At 43.2% G+C, this 16,872-nt stretch overlaps 1 protein-coding gene across 1 annotated transcript in view; it reads left to right on the top strand.

The window, feature by feature from the left end:
* Positions 1 to 16,872, top strand: part of RAD54B (RAD54 homolog B) — a 210,642-nt gene that overhangs the window by 10,345 nt on the left and 183,425 nt on the right. The window contains exon 3 of the mRNA XM_082259220.1: positions 3,786 to 3,918. Coding sequence (XP_082115346.1) covers positions 3,786 to 3,918 — 133 coding nt within the window. The remainder of the gene's footprint in view (positions 1 to 3,785; positions 3,919 to 16,872) is intronic.

The following is a 16,872-nucleotide window of genomic DNA, read 5'->3' as shown; positions in this document are numbered from 1 at the left end:
GAAATTAAAAGGTATTGCTTCACTTTAAGTACATTTTCGTTTTACATACATGCTCTGGTCCCATTGTGTACTTAAACGTGGGGTATGCCTGTACAGTCCAATGACCGCAAACATGGCACATCAGTGACCCCAGTCAGTGCCCGTCATTGCCTGCTCATCTGTGCTGGCCATCAGTGCCTCCCGTCATTGCTGCCTATCAGTGCCACCTATTAGTGCTCATCAGTGCTGCATATTGGTGCCACCTCATCAGTGCAGCCCATCAGGGAAGAAGAATAATTACTTATTTTGAAAGTTTACTGACAGAAACTAAGAAAAGCTTTTTTTTCTATTTTTCTTTTTTTTAGTAAAAAATAAAAAACCCAGCTGTGAATGAATACCACCAAAAGAAAGCTCTATTTGTGTGAAAAAAAGATAACATTTTCATTTGGGTAGAGCACTGCATGACCGCGCAATTAATCAAAGTGTGACAGTGCTGAAAGCTGAAAATTGGCCTGGGCAGGAAGGGGTGAAAGGGCCCTGTATTGAAGTGGTTAAAACAGCTTTGGTTAATTCGGTGTCACTGACTAAATATAAATTATCTCACAAAAGTGAGTACACCCCACACGTTTTTGTAAATATTTTATTATATCTTTTCATGTGACAACACTGAAGAAATGACAATTTGCTACAATGTAAAGTAGTGAGTGTACAGCTTGTATAACAGTGTAAATTTGCTGTCCCCTCATAATAACTCAACACACAGCCATTAATGTCTTAACCACTGGCAACAATGAGTACACCCCTAAGTGAAAATGTCCAAATTGAGCCCAATTAGCCATTTTCCCTCCCCGGTGTCATGTGACTCATTAGTGGTACAAGGTCTCAGGTGTGAATGAGGAGCAGGTGTGTTCAATTTGGTGTTATCACTGTCACTCTCTCATACTGGTCACTGGAAGTTCAACATGGCACCTCATGGCAAAAAACCCTCTAAGGATCTGAAAAAAAGAATTGTTGCTCTACATAAAGATGGCCTAGGCTTTAAGAAGATTGCCAAGACCCTGAAACTGAGCTGCAGCACGGTGGCCAAGACCATACAGCAGTTTACCAGGACAGGTTCCACTCAGAACAGGCCTTGCCATGGTCGACCAAAGAAGCTGAGTGCACGTGCTCAGCATCATATCCAGAGGTTGTCTTTGGCAAATAGACGTATGAGCGCTGCCAGCATTGCTGCAGAGGTTGAAGGGGTGGGGGGTCAGCCTGTCAGTGCTCAGACTATACGCCACACACTGCATCAAATTGGTCTGCATGGCTGTCATTCCAGAAGGAAGCCTCTTCTAAAGATGATACACAAGAAAGCCCGCAAACAATTAGCTGAAGACAAGCAGACTAAGGACATGGATTACTGGAACCATGTCCTGTGGTCTGATGAGGCCAAGATCAACTTGTTTGGTTCAGATGGTGTCAAGCGTGTGTCGGCAGAGCAGTACAATGATATGTCTGTCTTGCCTACAGTCAAGCATGGCGGTGGGAGTGTCATGGTCTGGGGCTGGATGAGTGCTGCTGGCACTGGGGAGCTACAGTTCTTTGAGTGAACCATGAATGCCAACATGTACTGAGACATACTGAAGCAGAGTATGATCCCTTCCCTTCAGAAACTGGGCCGCAGGGCAGTATTCCAACATAACGACCCCAAACACACCTCCAAGATGACCATTGCCTTGCTAAAGAAGCTGAGGGTAAAGATGATGGACTGGCCAAGCATGTCTCCAGACCTAAACCCTATTGAGTATCTGTGGGGCATCCTCAAACGGAAGGTGGAGGAGCGCCAGATCTCTAACATCCACCAGCTCTGTGATGTCGTCATGGAGGAGTGGGAGAGGACTCCAGTGGCAACCTGTGAAGCTCTGGTGAACTCCGTGCCCAAGGGGGTTAAGGCAGTGCTGGAAAATAATGGTGGCCACACAAAATATTGACACTTTGGGCCCAATTTGGACTTTTTGACTTAGGGGTGTACTCACTTTTGTTGCCAGCGGTTTAGACATTATTGGCTGTGTTGGGTTATTTTGAGGGGACAGCAAATGTACACTGTTATACAAGCTGTACACTCACTACTTTACATTGTAGCAAAGTGACATTTCTTTAGTGTTGTCACATGAAAAGATATAAAAAATATTTACAAAAAGGTGAGGGGTGTACTCACTTTTGTGAGATGTATATATCAGGTAAAATACATTTTGAACGCGTCACCATTTTTCTAGGTAAATATATTTCTAAAAGTGCTATGACATGAAATTTTCACCACATGTCAGTAACAACCCATGTAATCCATACATACAAAGAAACTAAAAGTTCAGAAACGAAGTTATGTGTAATAAAATGGAATGACACAGGGAAAAAGTATTGAACACTCTAACTGAAATTTATTGAATACTTGGTACAAAATCCTTTGTTGGTAATGACATCTTCAAGACGCCTCCTGTATGGAGAAACTAGTCGCATGCGTTGCTCAGATGTGATTTTTGGTCCATTCTTCCACACAGACAGTCTTCAAATCTTGAAGGTTCCATGGGCCTTCTCTATGATCTCTGCTCTTTAGTTATTTCCATAGATTTTCTATTGGATTCAGGTGATTGGCTGGGCCATTCTAGCAGCTTTAAGTTCTTTGAAACCAACTAAGAGTCTCCTTGGCGCTTTGTGTTTGGGATCATTGTCTTGCTGAAATATCCACTCTTGTTTTATCTTCGTCATGCTGTGGGATGGCAGCAGATTTTAATGTCTTGGTACATTTTTCCATTCATTCTTCCTTCCATGACATGAAGTTTGCCAGTACCGTATGCTGAAAAACGGCCCCACACCATGGTGTTCCCAGCTCCAAACTTCACTGTTGGTGTGGTGTTTCTACTGTGCCATTTGACCTCCAAACATGGTGTGTAATATGGCATCCAAAGAGTTAAATTTTGGTCTCATCTGACCAGACTATATTCTCCCATTTTTTCACAGGCTTGTTGAAATGTTGTGCAGCAAACTTTAAACCAGCTTCAACATGCTTTTTCTTCAGCAATGGAGTCTTGCGCGGTGAGCGTGCATACAGGCCACGGCGGTTGAATGCATTACTTATTGTTTTCTTTGAAACAATTGGACCTGCTAATTCCATGTCTTTCTGGAGCTCTCCACAAGTGGTCCTTGGCTCTTGGACAACTCTTCTGATAATTATTTTCACTCCTCTTTCAGCAATCTTGTGAAGAGCACCTGGCCGTGGCCGGTTTATGGTATAATGATGTTATTTCCATTTTTGGATTATGGCCCCAACAATGCTCACTGGAACATTCAGAAATCCTTCTGTAACCAATGCCATCAGTATGTTTTGCAACAATAAGGTTGTGTAGGCCTTAACAGAGCTCTTTGTTTCCACTCCTACTGAGATGTTTCTTATGTGACACCTTGGTAATGAGACACCTTTTATTAATAATCAGCTAAACCAGCTGATATTAATTTGCACTGACAAGGGGCAAAATTGCTTTCTAATTACTGGTAGATTTCAGCTGCTGTCTTGGCTTTCCATGCCTTTTTGCACCTCCCTTTCCTTGTGTTTAATATTTTTACCCTGTGTCATACCATTTTATTACACATACCTTAATTTCTGAACGTATACCGACCTGGTGAAAATTTCATGTCGTAGCACCTTTAGAAATATATTTACCTAGAAAAATGGTGACGTGTGAAATACTTATTTTACCCGTGTGTATGTAGAATTTATTTTGCAATAAATGTGGGAAAAAAATGAATTCATTTTGTTTTTGATAAAGCCCAAGATTGACAATTTGCCTTCTGCGCCCCCTGCAAGAATCTGTGGTGTAAGTGAAGATTTCAAAGCAGTCAAGGAACTTCCAGTGTGCAAGCCTGCGGTTACTGCTTTTCCAAAGTTTAGACCACCTACAGGTATGATCAGCATGATTAGTCTTGCCAATCCTATCAGTGATTAGTGTGACAAGCTTACTGTCTTCTTTAGTTGTATCTAAAAACAAAAATGTAATATATTGTGGCTTATTAGGTCTTAGATGTGGTGGCTGCATTATTTTTCATTTTCAGGTAAGTTCAGAAAATGCATTTTTTTCATTATACATGATTGGGTTTTCTTTGCAAAGTGAAATTTTAGCACATTCACCAAGCTGTGGGCAAAATTCCCTTGCAAAGTGAGTAGTCGATTTTTCCCTTAGTAAATCAACCCTTTGTCTGTACAGAATACTTGTAATTCATTAACTTGTCATCCCTCTTGGAATATTATTGAAATTAAGTGAGAAAAACATGTATTTAAAAAATATCATGTCCCTCGTCTCTATACTTTATAGCAGGGGTCTCCAAACTTATTAAAGAGCCAGTTTACTGCCCCTAAGGTTCCTTTCACACTTTGACCTGAAAGTCGCGTGACTTGAAGCAATGCCTGTGTAATTTTGAGGTCTGTGGACCTCAAGTCACATCAAAGTAAGGCCAAAGTAGTGCAGGGACCACTTTGAAGTTGCACAGATATGAATGGTACTCATTGGAAATCATGGGGTACCACTTGTCATGTGAATTTGCAGTCCCAAGTCGCACAAGTGTGAAAGGGGCCTAAGACTTTAGGAAGGCCGGACTGTTGCCAGTGAGAGTAGAAAATGCCCCAGCATCAGTAGGAGTAGAAAATGTCTCAGACTTGGTGGTCAGTAGAAGGAGGAATAGTGGCCACATCATTGGTATCGGGGGAAGAAATGATTCATCATTGTTTGGATCGTTAGAAGAAATAGTGCCTCATCATTGGTGTCAGTGAGAAGAGTAGTGCCTCATCATTAGTGTAAGTGGGAGGAATAGTGCCCCATCATTGGTATCAGTGGGAGAAACAGTGTCCCATCATTGGTATCAGTGGGAGAAATGTCCCATCATTGGTATCAGTGGGAGAAACAGTGTCCCATCATTGGTATCAGTGGGGAGAAATAGTGCCCCATCATTGGAATCAGTGGAAAAAATACTTCCTCATCATTGGTATTAGTGGAAGAAATAGTTTCTCATCATTGGTATCAGTGGAAGGAATAGTGCCCTGTTGTTGGTATCAATGGAGTAAATAGTGTCCCATCATTAGTATCAGTTGAGTAAATAATGTCCCATCATTGGTATCAGTGGGAGGAATAGTGCCCCATCATTGGTATCAGTGTAATCAATAGTGTCTTGTTGTTGGTATCAGTGGAGGCAATAGGTGCCCCATCATTGGTATCAGTAGGAGGATTTGTGTCCCATCATTGGTATCATTGGAAGAAATAGTTTCTCATCATTGATATCAGTGGAGTAAATAGTGTCCCATCATTGGTATCAGTGGGAGGAACAGTGGCCCATCATTGGTATCAGTGGGAGGAATAGTGGCCCATTGTTGGTGATGGTGGAAAAAAATAGTTTGTTATCATTGGTGTCAGTGGGAGGAATAGTGCCTCATCGTTGGTGATAGTGGAAGAAATAGTTCCTCATCATTGGTATTAATGGGAGGAATAGTGGCCCATCATTGGTAGAAATAGTAACCCATATCAGTGTTAGGAACAATGCCCCATGGTCCAGATAAAGGCAGGCAAGGCACCGCATCCGGCCCACGGGCCGCAGTTTGTAGACCACTGTTTCTCAGTGAGGACATGTACCGATGGTACATGCTCCACAATTTGGGAAACACTAATGTGTGCAGGGAGGCCAAATCATATTGCCAAATGCCTGGGACATGCAGTTCCGGGCGCTGGGCAGGTGTTTTTTTTCTTTTATATTTAGCCCATCTTCGGGCAAGCAGAGTTTACTTTTCTTTTTTTTTTTTTTTTTGCCCCTTAATGGAGTGGACAGCGGAGCTTGATTGGGCGTCTCAGTATGCGCTTGTACTGAGCACCCAAGTGCTTTTGTATGTAAGGGTAACCTGAAGAAATGCATTTCTCTATCATTCATTGACAGACACAGCTCCATATTCTTCTTGACCATTTGGTTATGGCGCCCCCTAGAGAAGTAGGACACTAGGCAGGAAAAATCTTAACCACGCCTATGGGGCAGTCCCTGCAGGCATACACCCACTCACTCTGCTATAGGATTCAGTTTGTTTCTGCCTAATTTAGGAGTAGGACCTAGTTCCCAGCTGGGACTTCGGTCTTAGCTTGTTTTTTTTTTTTTATTTTAAAGGGAACCTTTGTTAAAAAATGTAATTTTTTAACTAGTTATGTTCCTGAGAGAACTGCAATCAACAGCCGGACTGTATTTTGGACAGGATATCCTAGATCCTTAAGGTCTCCCAGCCCGGCCAGCGAGCGTGTGCAGGTTATAGCCCAGTGCTAGGCCTCGCCATGACAGAACCCCAATGGGCGGGGGCTGGCCTGCTAGTGAAACACCTTGCTAGGATACACACAACCTGGTTTGGTATGAGTCGCAGCGTACCCCTTGGCCGTCAGCACCCCCACCCCGAGTGGAGAGGTAGTCTGTCTGGAGTGGCGCCCACCCAATGTCGTTGGTATGGTGAGTAGTTTCCCCTCATAAGTAAATAACAAATGAAAGCTGGGCTTAGACCTGGCAAAAAATTAGCCAAAATTACTTCATTCAATCACTTAGAGCAAGCTGCTGACACATATGTAAGATTAAACATTAACACAATTAAAAAGAGGGGTGCAGCGCTAAGCTTCTCAAAAAATTCCACAGAAAACACTTGAGTGTAGATGTGAATAGATGTAGTGATTTGGTCAGTCGGGCAGAAGTGCAGATGAAAACCAACACCAAACACACTGCCTCTTACCCTATAGCCACATCAAAACGGCATAGAAGTATCCTTAGACCGGCCCAACCAATATCCTCAGGGATATAGGAACGACAATCCCACTCCTTTGTACTGGTAATTTCTCCGTGCACACAGAATATCCTTAATAGTCTCCAGAGGCATAAGATCCCAAGGACACAAAAAGGAAAGCATTCAGTACGTTCCAAATAGCCACAAATTTATTAAATGGATGTTACTTTACACTTACATTTTGCAGGATATAAAAAACGCTGTGATAACATGAAGGCTGAATCAGTTTCAAACCACTAAGATGGCCGCAGTGTCCCAATACACGATGATGTCACACGTCCAAGTCCCATCCAACGCGTTTCGTCAGCAATGATGTCGTTAGGGGTGTCCCCTCATAGCTCTGGCAGTTTTGGCGGACGTGTGCCCCTCCCTGGGAAGGTCAAACCCTCGGGTATCCCTCATTCCCCCTGGCCTCTCGGTATGTAGCAGGCTCCCCCCAAGGCCTCCCTCTCCACCATCATAGAGGCCCCTACCTCAGTCAGCGACGAGGGTCCTCGGGGTGGACATGCCGATGCCGCTATAGCGGATCTGCTGGGGGGGGCTTAATCCTGGTGGGGGTCCCTGCCGGGGACACCTGATGTCACTAATCGTTTGGATCTCTTAGGGTGCCCTGGAGACTCCATGGCGCGCCGAGGGGGCCGTCATTTTACTATAGAATTGTTCAGCCTCATTTTGCAGAAGTTCCCATTGAAATGCATGGGCATAGGTATGGTTTCCCCATATGAATGCATTGGGCGGTCATTTTCTCGGAGTCCGCAAATGCTGGACAGCAGGGAGCAGCTAGGCCTTTACTCTAGTGATGGCCCAGGTAATTCCTCTTCCTGTGAACGTTTTCTCTACACAGCAGACCGATCCTGTTCTCCTCCATATTGAATGGTGGTATGTGTATTGGGGTCCCTGTAGGTCTCTCTCTCACCCTGCTATCTGCAGTGTGAGTGGCTGGGACTTGTAGTACTGCTGGTGCAGCGGTGTGGGTCTTTCTTTTTTCCAGCAGTTTTCTTAAAGTGACACTGCGCTATTCCAGGGTTCATATGGAGTCCCAGGAACAAATTCACCTACAGATCCCCTCCTTGCAGTTGCGGGGACCTCCAGTTCGCAACCCCTGTCTGCCTTAACAGCGGTTTTGCATAACCTGGTGTCAAAAAGTGGATTTGGTTTTAAAAAATACCACTAGTAAAAAGCACCCTATGCCTTCCCCTGCCTCTCCTGTATTCTCGGATTCGGAGGTAGATATGGCTGCCACGGACGCATGTCACCCTGAGGGTTTTGCGTTATCGCACTCGGATGACGAGGACGACACATCCTCATCTGCAGCTGCACAGGAAAGCGTGCTGGTGGGAGCACTTATAGTGTCAGTGCGAAAAACTCTAAAAATGGCAGATGATTCTGCAGCGTCAGGAACGCAGGTGTCATTTGGCACTTGCAAATCCCAAAAGTCAAGCAAGGTTTTCCCATGTCCGTAATTTTTTGAAAAATTGTCTCTGACCAATGGGGGCACCTCAAACAGATGTTAGTGGTGCCGAAGCATTTTAAGAGGCACTATCCATTCGCGGAAGTGGTATCTGCAAAATGTACTGTTCAGAAGGTGGACCATCCGGTCTCCAGACTGAACAAATGTACTATGGTCTTGGTGGAAGGGTCCCCGGTCTTTATAAACCCTGTGGATAGAAGGATTGAGTCTCTGTCCCGCCACTTGCATGTGATAGCGGGCTCAATACTTAAACCGATCCTTGTGATCACTGTGGTGTCCCAGACCATAACGGAATGGGCAAAGGGACCTAGAAACAAAGCCGCTCCCTCCGGGCCTGGCAGAGCTAACGGACCAAATGGTCCAAGCCTTACTATTTATATGCGATACGTCGCAAAATACGACCCCTCTTGTAGCCAGAGTATCCGTGGTGGGGGTAGCTTTTAGACGCATGATGTGGCTAAAAAGCTGGTCTGCGGATCAGGCTTCAAAAAAGGCTCTATCAGAGCTCCCGTTTATCGGGGACCATTTGTTTGGATCCTCATTGGATGAACTGATCAAGGGTCTTGCAGGTGGGAAGAGTACTCTTCTTCCTCAATCCTCCAAGGGCAAGTCACCAAGTATTAGACGGGGGCCTTATTTTACAGCCCACAGGCGGCCTTTTCGTGCCTCCAGCACGCAGGAGAAAGGATCTAAGCCATTTAGGTCTTCTTGGAGTTCCAAGATGACATGGTCGGGTAAGCCGAGAGCAGGCCAATCCAGATCTACAGACAAATCCCTGTCTGCATGAATGGGCGCCCTTACCCGTAACTAGGGGAAGGGGGACGTCTTTCCGGAACCATGGACCTCCTTGATTCAGAACAAATGGGCCCATTAACTGATCCGATCTGGTTACAAGATCGAATTCAGGTCTCGGGCGTTAGACAGATTCTTCCCGTCCAATCTACGCCCATCTACAGATTGGTTAAGGGATCTACAAGAGGCGGTACAAGATCTGCTGTTGCAAAGGGTGATTGTGCTGGTTCCCTCTCGGGAATGCTTTCAGGGGTTCTATTTAAACCTGTTCACTGTTCCCAGGAAAGAAGGCAAAGTGCGTCCAATCCTAGACCTCAAGGCTCTGAACCGTTTTGTGCGGGTACAGAAGTTTTGAATGGAGTCCATTCGCACACTAGTGGCCTCCCTACACCAAGGATACTTTTTGGCCTCCATCGTTATCAAGGACGCATTTCTACACATCCCTATTCATGCTGGACACCTGCGTTTTCTTCACTTCACTGTAGGAGAGGAGCATTATAAATTTGTGGCATTACCCTTTGGTCTCCCCTCCGCTCCCAAGGTCTTCACCAATGTGTTGGCTCCAGTATTGGCATTACTGTGACAACGGGGGGGTTGCGGTACCGGGGTACCTGGATGATCTCCAAGAGCAGACTTGCATTAAGTCCTGTTGGGCGACTCGACAATCACTGTACGGACTCTGCATGAGTTCGGTTGGAACATCAATTTAAAAACCTCTGCTCTGGTACCATCTTCAAAACTGGATTATCTGGGCCTGACTCTGGACTCCGCTTCGGCGAGTGTTTCTTTCCCTGGAAAAGCTGTAAAAGTTGCAGAGGGTGATTTGTTTGCTGTTTCCAGCAACCTGTCCTCTCTGCGGACTTGCATGCGAGCCTTAGGTCTGATGGTGTCGACCTTCCAGGCGGTTCCGTGTACTCAGTTCCACACGAGACCCTTACAAAGGGAAATTCTTGTCAATTGGAGCAAAGATCCAAAATTCTTGGACACTATGATTCGGTTGAGTCACAGTACAAAGAGTGGTCTTCTGTGGTGGCTTCGCTCGTTGGCCCTACGCCAGGGCAAGTCCTTCCTCCCATTGTGTTGGACCGTGGTAGCCACGCATGCCAGCCTGTCTGGCTGAGGAGGAGCGCTTGGGAAGCTTACTTACCAACCGTGCGCAGGAGAATTTTTGTTTGGTTTCTGATTTCCATTTGAAGACATTGTGCTGCCTTCACTCTGTCCTAAGCCCAAGCACCCCAAGGAAATTGCCTTGCATTCTTTGGATGTGGTTCGGGCAATTAGGGTTTACCTGCCGGCTACTGAATCTTTCAGGAAATAAGACTCACTTTTTGTCCTCGCGGAAGGACCTCGAAAGGGATTGGCTGCGTCTGCCATGACCATAACCAGATGGATCAGGCAGACAGTGGTACAGGCTTATTTACTGAAGGGTCAGGTTCCACCTTTCCCTGTGAAGGCGCATTCTGCTAGGGCGCTGAGGGCCTCTTGGGCTTTTCGTCATCAGGCGTCAGTAATACAAGTTTGCAAGGTGGCAACTTGGTCGTCTGTGCACACGTTAACAAAATTCTACAAAGTAGATGTGTTGGCATCCTCGGATGCTTCTTTTGGCTGCAAGATTTTGCAGGCTGCTGTTTAAAAGAGAACATTTTCTCTTTGAGGGTGTATGTATTCTAGGTGAGCTTCAGTTGTTCCTGGTTGAGCTCCATGTTCACAGGTTGGCTAAGTTTAGCCTTTGGGGAATTACGTTCTTTTCTGCATTGTTTTCCCACCCCTCATGCAAATACTGCTTTGGGACGTCCTAATGGTCAAGAAAAATATGGAGCTGCGCCTGTCAATGAACGATAGAGAAAACTGGATTTTTTACTTACCGTAAAATATTTTTCTCTGAATTTCTTTGGCAGATGCAGCACCCGCCCCTTTATTTCTGAGTGGGGTGAGGTTTTTTCTTCTAAACACTGCTTGCAGCAAAACTGAATTGTATAGCAGAGTGAGTGGGTGTATGCCTGCAGGGACTGCCCCATAGGCATGGTAAAGATGTTTCCTGCCTAGTGTCCTACTCCTGTAGCGGGCAGCATAACCCAATAGTCAAGAAGAATATGGAGCTGCATCTGTCAATGAACTTCAGAGAAAAGGATTTTATGGTGAGTCAAAAATCCTTTTTTTTTTTTTTTCCTTATTGGGGCCAGCGCCTCCTTTACTCTGCCAGCTGCTCCTCTGCTGGGCGTTAAGAGAGCCTGACAAGCACCCAATCGGTCACACTGCAAGGTCTCTCCCCTCCCTGCTTCTCCCCGATATGGAACTGGAGACAGGCAGGGAGGTGACTAAGAGATAAACGGCACAATGTTAAAAACATTAAAAGTTTAAGTCACCATAAAGCCCCTTGCATTTTTAAAAGCCCCAGCCATTCCTAAAAGCACCTCTGCCTAATAAAAAAAATATTAACCCCTTCAGTTTATGTAAATACTGCTTTTGTTAAAATTATTATTATTTTTTTATCAGGACAAGTAGATTGGGACCCCAAATTATGCCCCTGAAAGTATTTTTTTTTTTTTTAAAAGTCGTTTTTTAAAAAAGATTCCTCACCCCTGGATGTGTGGGCTTGTACACAAAATCAATTTATTAGGAGTTATCATCTCTTATGTTTATGCAGCGTTTATTGCATTTTGTACAATACATGCAATAATGCCTAATAATTTTCTATACCAGAGATTAATGCATTGAAAGCAAGTATAGACAATCAATTTGCATATCCATGTTTGCAGTGTTAAAAAGGAATTCTACAATGTTTGTGTATATTTCTTTAATATGATTAGACAGGACCTCTTACTGGCTAGTAAATATCAGCTATCTTTTATTTTGTATATATCATAGGTAAAAAGGCGCTGGTAATCTTAATATATCACGTGTTATAAAAATTAATAGGTGATTTAAAGTGTAATATATGTGATTAAAAATTGCTACAAATATATATATGATCTACTATTGGTGCAATTAGCAAAGAAAAGTGCATACCAGTGCAATTTCAATTCAGAAGTGTTTGTGCTTCTCAAAGTAAATTAATCCACAAAGGTGTGGATCAGTGAACCAATAAATAGATATATAAAGAATTCCATACAAAAATCACATAAGAATATATAAAAATATAAATATATAAATGTGCTCCAAGTAGTGTTTAAAAATCCAGGCAATAGCATGCAATCAAAATTGTGCTTGGTGGATTCTTATTAATCCCTTCACAGTGCTCCAGGTGCTGGGATGTGACAACCGTCAATTAAGAAGTGCTTGTGCTTCTCAAAGTAAATTAATCCACAAAGGTGTGGATCAGTGAACCAATAAATAAATATATAAAGAATTCCATACAAAAATCACATAAGGATATATAAAAAAATCACATAAGAATATATAAAAAAGTATAAATATATAAATGTGCTCCAAGTAGTGTTTAAAAGTCCAAGCAATAGCATGCAATCAAAATTGTGCTTGGTGAATTCTTATTAATCCATTCACAGTGCTCCAGGTGCTGGGATGTGACAACCGTGGCCTCTTACCAGCTAGCAGCAGGTCACAAGGACCCCCAACGCCTGTGATCCCTTTATTGGGTGGATCAGACCTCTCCTCGATTGCTTGGATCTCTGGCTCCTATATTACTCGAGTTGGACCATGTAGTCCCCCCATACACATAAAGATATAGAAGAACAAATAGCCTCCAATAGTGAAATACTGTTTTATTCTCCAAAAAACATACACTATAAGGTGACAATTAGCCTCTTACTATTTGTTGTGCCCTCCTGGCACTGGGCAATTCGGCAGTACAAAATCGTTTTTTTGGGTCTTAGGAAGATATTCTCCGGGGATCTGCAGCACCCTGTATCTCCTTTCCCCCTTTCTTTGTATTGCAGCGGTGGATGTGTATCCCAGCCTCTGTTCCGAATGCCTCTGTGTGTTACTTCCGGGTTAGCATTGACCACATTGAGTGGAAGTGTTTGTGCTTCTAATTGTCACCTTATAGTGTATGTTTTTTGGAGAATAAAACAGTATTTCACTATTGGAGGCTATTTGTTCTTCTATATCTTTATGTGTATGGGGGGACTACATGGTCCAACTCGAGTAATATAGGAGCCAGAGATCCAAGCAATCGAGGAGAGGTCTGATCCACCCAATAAAGGGATCACAGGCGTTGGGGGTCCTTGTGACCTGCTGCTAGCTGGTAAGAGGCCACGGTTGTCACATCCCAGCACCTGGAGCACTGTGAATGGATTAATAAGAATTCACCAAGCACAATTTTGATTGCATGCTATTGCTTGGACTTTTAAACACTACTTGGAGCACATTTATATATTTATACTTTTTTATATATTCTTATGTGATTTTTTTATATATCCTTATGTGATTTTTGTATGGAATTCTTTATATATTTATTTATTGGTTCACTGATCCACACCTTTGTGGATTAATTTACTTTGAGAAGCACAAGCACTTCTTAATTGACGGTTGTCACATCCCAGCACCTGGAGCACTGTGAAGGGATTAATAAGAATCCACCAAGCACAATTTTGATTGCATGCTATTGCCTGGATTTTTAAACACTACTTGGAGCACATTTATATATTTATATTTTTATATATTCTTATGTGATTTTTGTATGGAATTCTTTATATATCTATTTATTGGTTCACTGATCCACACCTTTGTGGATTAATTTACTTTGAGAAGCACAAGCACTTCTTAATTGACGGTTGTCACATCCCAGCACCTGGAGCACTGTGAAGGGATTAATAAGAATCCACCAAGCACAATTTTGATTGCATGCTATTGCCTGGATTTTTAAACACTACTTGGAGCACATTTATATATTTATATTTTTATATATTCTTATGTGATTTTTGTATGGAATTCTTTATATATCTATTTATTGGTTCACTGATCCACACCTTTGTGGATTAATTTACTTTGAGAAGCACAAACACTTCTGAATTGAAATTGCACTGGTATGCACTTTTCTTTGCTAATTGCACCAATAGTAGATCATATATATATTTGTAGCAATTTTTAATCACATATATTACACTTTAAATCACCTATTAATTTTTATAACACGTGATATATTAAGATTACCAGCGCCTTTTTACCTATGATATATACCTATTTATTGTTTTATTACAATTAAAAGGGCAGCAGGTTCAACAATCTTTTATTTAAAGGGCCAGGCGCCTTCTCTTTTCTTTTTATTGATCTTTTATTTTGTGCTTGATAAAATTATATGACATTGTGTGTGAGAGCCCTAATCAGAAATTTTATTTTTTTCATAAGCTCTGCATTCTGTTTGTGTGGTTGTTCACTTTGAATATCTGTATGACCTTTACAAAAGTAGACTAATGCAGAATGTAGAGCCATTAGGGCCAGTCTAGGCAGTTTTAAGTTGCCGGAGAACATGTGTTTTCAGTAACGTGGAAAGAGAAGGCACCAGCTGTAATTTGTTAGGCATGTTGACTGCTAGAATTTGTATGTCCCTGATGTACAATGTGATGTAAACATTTACAGGTTTGCTTAATAAAATGCAATAAACTTAACCTGCAATTGTTTGCAGTCTATCATTTATCTAACGACATTAATCTAACGGGATATGTCCGCAAATATCACCCTTTAAATAAATGATTAGGCACATGTCAGAATTATAGAATCGTGCATTTATTATACGTTGATATGGATTCTCTTGAGCTACATTATGTGATTACCAGCCTAGGTTAGGAGCACATGGTTACTGACTACCACGAACATTGTGGGTGTTTGGTGGAGTTGCAGCAGGACAACAAAATATGTTTAGAATCCCTATCTTAACCCCTTGAAGACCAGGCCTATTCTGACACTTTTTGTTTACAAGTAAAAATCTGCATTTTTGCTAGAAAATTACCTAAAACCCCCCAAACATTAAATATTTTTTGTAGCATTCTATATTTTTTGTAGGCCATAGAGAATTAAATTGTGGTTGTTTACATTTTTTTGAGGGAAAAATACACTTTAATGAATTTTAATGCAAACAAACATAATCTATTACCCAATTTAAAGTATAAAAGATGTTACGCTAAATAAATGGATACCTAACATACCATGCTTTAAAGTTGTGCATGCTTTGGGAATGTCAGCAAACTACAATACTTAAAAATCTCCATAGGTGACGCTTTAACCACTTGCAGACCGCCCGCCGCAGTTGTACGGTGGCAGCCTGGCTGGTACAGGCAAAGCGTCGTAGATGTATGGTGCTCGCTCCTGGGGCTGTGGGGCGCGCTCCCACCCCCCCAGGCCCCGCTGCTGATCTGATTGGGTTCAGAACCGATCAGTCATCAGGTCCAGGCCAATGATTTTTGGCCTGGACCTGTTGATCGGTCCTGCCCAATCAGATACTGTCTGTGCCTGTGTAATGTAAACACAGGCACAGAAAAGACCCGCTCTCTCCTCCCAAAATCCTTTTTGGATTCATCGAGAGAAGAGAGAGGGTCAAAACTATGAGTATTGCACACAGCACACTTGCACACACCTAGCTAGGCACACTTAACCCCAGATCGACCCCCCCAGTTAACCCCTACACCCCCTGTCACAACACACACTGTATACAGTATATAGCATTTTCCTATATACCTGTATTAATGTGACTTGTGACCTGGTTTAGTGCTTGCGGCCGTTCCTTTTAGCCTTAGGATACCCGCCACCCCCTCCTCCACAAAGATTTAACACCCTGATCCCCCCCACCGATCACCCCCAGTTAACCCCTTCCCCCTTGTCACATTGCACACTATAAACAGTTAATATAGTGTTTTTCTGTATATCTGTGATAGTGTGATTGTGACTTCAGTCTGCGCTAGCAAGTTGGTTTCTCTCCCAAGTAGGTTTAGGGTCCCCGCCACCCCCCCCCAATAAAGATTTAACTCCCTGATCCCCCCCCTGATCACCCCCAGTTAACCCCTTCATTGCCCTGTCACAGTGTCACTTTTATAGTGTACAGTTTTTTTTCTGATCACTATTATTAGTGACACAGGTGACATTAGTTAGTGTTAGCGTCAGTCTAGGACAGCGCAGATCCCGGGCGCATAGTTAGAAATATTAGTTAACCCCTTGATTACCACATACACACACATACACTTCCATTACTAATATAGTGTTTGAACAGATCAATATCTGATCTGATCAGAACTATACTAGCGTCCCAAATACTTTAGGGTTCCCAAAACGCGGTGTTTACACGATTAGCACTGATTCCTGCCAGCACCTGTGTTAAGCCCCTCCGCCCAGCCCACCCCTACCCCACCCTACCCAGGCAAGTGCAGTAATCAATAGATTACTGTCACTTCCAAAAAACACAATACCGCTGTGTTAGCAGAGTCAGGCCTGATCCCTGCTAGCATTAGCAGTTTTTTGTAGCGACCAAATAGTCCTTGGCAACGCGTTTTTTTTTTTTTTTACCTGTGAGTCACACTACTGAACCTGTAAATTTAGTTGCTAAAATGACCAAACGGTGGTACAGTAGTGCAGAGACCTACAATATACTGACCATGTCAGATGAGAGCGATGGGGAAGCCTCACTGGCAGAATCAGGGTCAGTATACAAACCTGAAGAGAGCAGTGGCTCCCTGACAGACAGCTCTGATGACGGATGGGGCCCTGTTAGAACCAGGCGTACCCGACCCCATTCTGGACTTGCTGAAGTGCAGAGATCACAGCGTGCTCGTATGGAGCAGAGTGTCGGTACTAGTGCCGCTCAGCCTTCTGGTGATCTGGCAAGCACCAGCGGCCTAGTACACCTTGG

The sequence above is a fragment of the Pelophylax lessonae genome, assembly GCF_965119305.1.
Source record: "Pelophylax lessonae genome assembly, chromosome: 5".
NCBI classification, from domain to species: domain Eukaryota; kingdom Metazoa; phylum Chordata; class Amphibia; order Anura; family Ranidae; genus Pelophylax; species Pelophylax lessonae.
Note: the sequence above shows the minus strand (reverse complement) of the source record. Positions and strands in the feature narration are given on the sequence as shown.